Source organism: Babylonia areolata, chromosome 26, assembly GCF_041734735.1.
Source record: "Babylonia areolata isolate BAREFJ2019XMU chromosome 26, ASM4173473v1, whole genome shotgun sequence".
In the NCBI taxonomy this organism is placed as follows: domain Eukaryota; kingdom Metazoa; phylum Mollusca; class Gastropoda; order Neogastropoda; family Buccinidae; genus Babylonia; species Babylonia areolata.
Window position 1 is genome coordinate 37,905,472 of NC_134901.1, and position 2,500 is coordinate 37,907,971.

At 42.7% G+C, this 2,500-nt stretch overlaps 1 protein-coding gene across 1 annotated transcript in view; it reads left to right on the forward strand.

Annotated features, from left to right (window-relative positions):
* LOC143300122 (uncharacterized) overlaps positions 1 to 2,500 on the forward strand; it is an 8,080-nt gene that overhangs the window by 1,454 nt on the left and 4,126 nt on the right. Inside the window, exon 3 of the mRNA XM_076613654.1 lies at positions 2,228 to 2,370. Coding sequence (XP_076469769.1) covers positions 2,228 to 2,370 — 143 coding nt within the window. The remainder of the gene's footprint in view (positions 1 to 2,227; positions 2,371 to 2,500) is intronic.

Genomic DNA, 2,500 nt, shown 5'->3' on the forward strand with positions numbered 1-2,500 from the left:
ACCGAACACCGGGTTAAAACATAGACTCACTTTGTTTACACAAGTGAGTCAAAAAAAAACAAAAAAAAACAAGAAAACAAAAACAAAAAACAAACGACGGGCGTAATAGCCGAGTGGTTAAAGCGTTAGACTTTCAATCTGAGGGTCCCGGGTTCGAATCACGGTCGTAACGACGCCTCTGTTGGGGTAAAGGGGTGGAGATTTTTACCGATCTCCCAGGTCAACATAATTATGTGGCAGACCTGCTTAGTGCCTGAAACCCCCCTTCGTGTGTATACACGGCAAGCAGAAGATCAAATACGCACGTTAAAGATCCTGTAATCCATGTCAGCGTTCGGTGGGTTATTGGAAACAAGAACACACCCAGCATGCACACCTCCGAAAGCGGAGTATGGCTGCCTATATGGCGGGGTAAAAAAAACAACCGGCCATGCACGTAAAAGCCCACTCGCGTACATACGAGTGAACGTGGGAGTTGCAGCCCACGAACGCAGAAGAAGAAGATAGAGACAAACACAGAATGACACTGAAAGCGTTTACACATTATTTTCGGCGATTACCGACAAACCTGTACATTGATTGATTGAATGATTGATATGGATACTTATATAGTGCCTATCCTCGGTCGGAGACCAAGCTCTTAGCGCTTTTACAAACACGGAGTCATTTACACAACAGGCTGCCTACCTGGGTAGAGCCGACTGACGGCTGCCATCGGGCGCTCATCATTCGTTTCCTGGAGTCATACATTCAATCAGATTTCAGGCAGCAAACATGCACACTCAGACAAACCTGTAACATTTAACATTTTTTTTACGTGTATGACTGTTTGTTGTTTATTTACCTCGCCATGTAGGCAGCCATGCTCCGTTTTCGGGGGTGTACATGCAGGATTATGTTCTTGTTTCCAATAACCCACCGAACGCTGACATGGATTACAGGATCTTTAATGTGCGTATTTGATCTTCTGCGTGCCGTATACACACACGAAGGGGGTTCAGGCACAAGCAGGTCTGCACACAATTATGTTAACCTGTGAGATCGGAAAAAAAAATCTTCACCCAGGCTCCACCGAGATTCGAACCCGGGACTAGAGTTATGGCCTCCCTGGGGAGAGCAGCCCGAATTTCACACAAAGAAATCTGTTGTGATATAAAGAAATACAAATACAAATATACCTACCTACCTACCAGCCACATACATACATAACCAACCAACCAAACAAGTACAATAGATAAGTGAGTAAATAAATAGATTGATAGATAAATAAGTAAATGAATGCAGTATTTGTATTGATTTCTCCAGTCTGCGCAGGTTAATACAATAAACAAGCAAAGTATTTACATTGATTTTTTTTTTTTTTGCCTGATCTGTGCTGGTAAATGAAATGGGTGAACTGGCTATACCGATTTTTTTCCCAATCAGTGCAAATGATTAAATGATTAAAACAAATGCAGTATTTGAAAGGGTTAGAATTAAAAAAAACAAAAACACGGTCATGAACGTGCAACATCACATGTGTGTGTGTGTGTGTGTGCGTGCGCGCTGTGTGTGTGTGTGTTGTGTGTGTGTGTGTGTGTGTGTGTGTGTTGTTGTTGTAGAATAGAATAGAATAATTATGTCTTTATTGCCAAGTGTACCGGGGTCACAAGGAATATTGGGGTGGATAGTACATAACAAGGTACGAACATAAATCGAAAATCATACACAAAAACAAATACAGTAGAAATTAGGATACATACAAGTGCATATCTAAATAAAAAAAAAAATTGTGCATACTCATACATGCACGCACCACACACACACACACACGCACATATGCACGCGCACACACACACACACACACACACACACACGCACACACGCAAAACTCTCTCTCTCTCACACATGCACGCACGCACACACACACACACACGCACAAACTCTCTCTCTCTCTCTCTCTCTCTCTCTCACACACACACACACACACACACACACACACACACACACACACACACACACACGTTTGAACAGAAGCTGCATATTACATGTGGAAGGGGCTGATGACTTGATCTTGTTGGTTGCACACTAAATTTCTATTTATCATACTGGATTTTGTTGTTGTTGTTGTTGTTGTTGGTGGTAGTAGTGGCGATGGTGTTAGTGTTTAATTGATTGATTTGGAGTTGCTTGTTTGTTTGTTTGATTGATTGTGTGTTTGTTTGTTTGCTTGTTTGCTTGTTCTCAGAGAAAAGGAAACCTTCAGCGATCTCTTCGATTGCCTGGCAGGGACGACAACCAAGTGTCTGACCACGGAAGAAGAGAAGGATTACCTCCCCGATCCTACGCTGGCCAAAGAGGGTCTGAACTACTTGTGTCAGCATGCAGACGGTATGAAATGATAAATTATTTATAATTATCGCCTTGCTCGCGGCTTGTTTTCACTCCGCCTCCCAAGGTGATGGAGAGCTTGGGTTCTGTAAATATACCTACCGATCATGCAGACCCACACACACACACA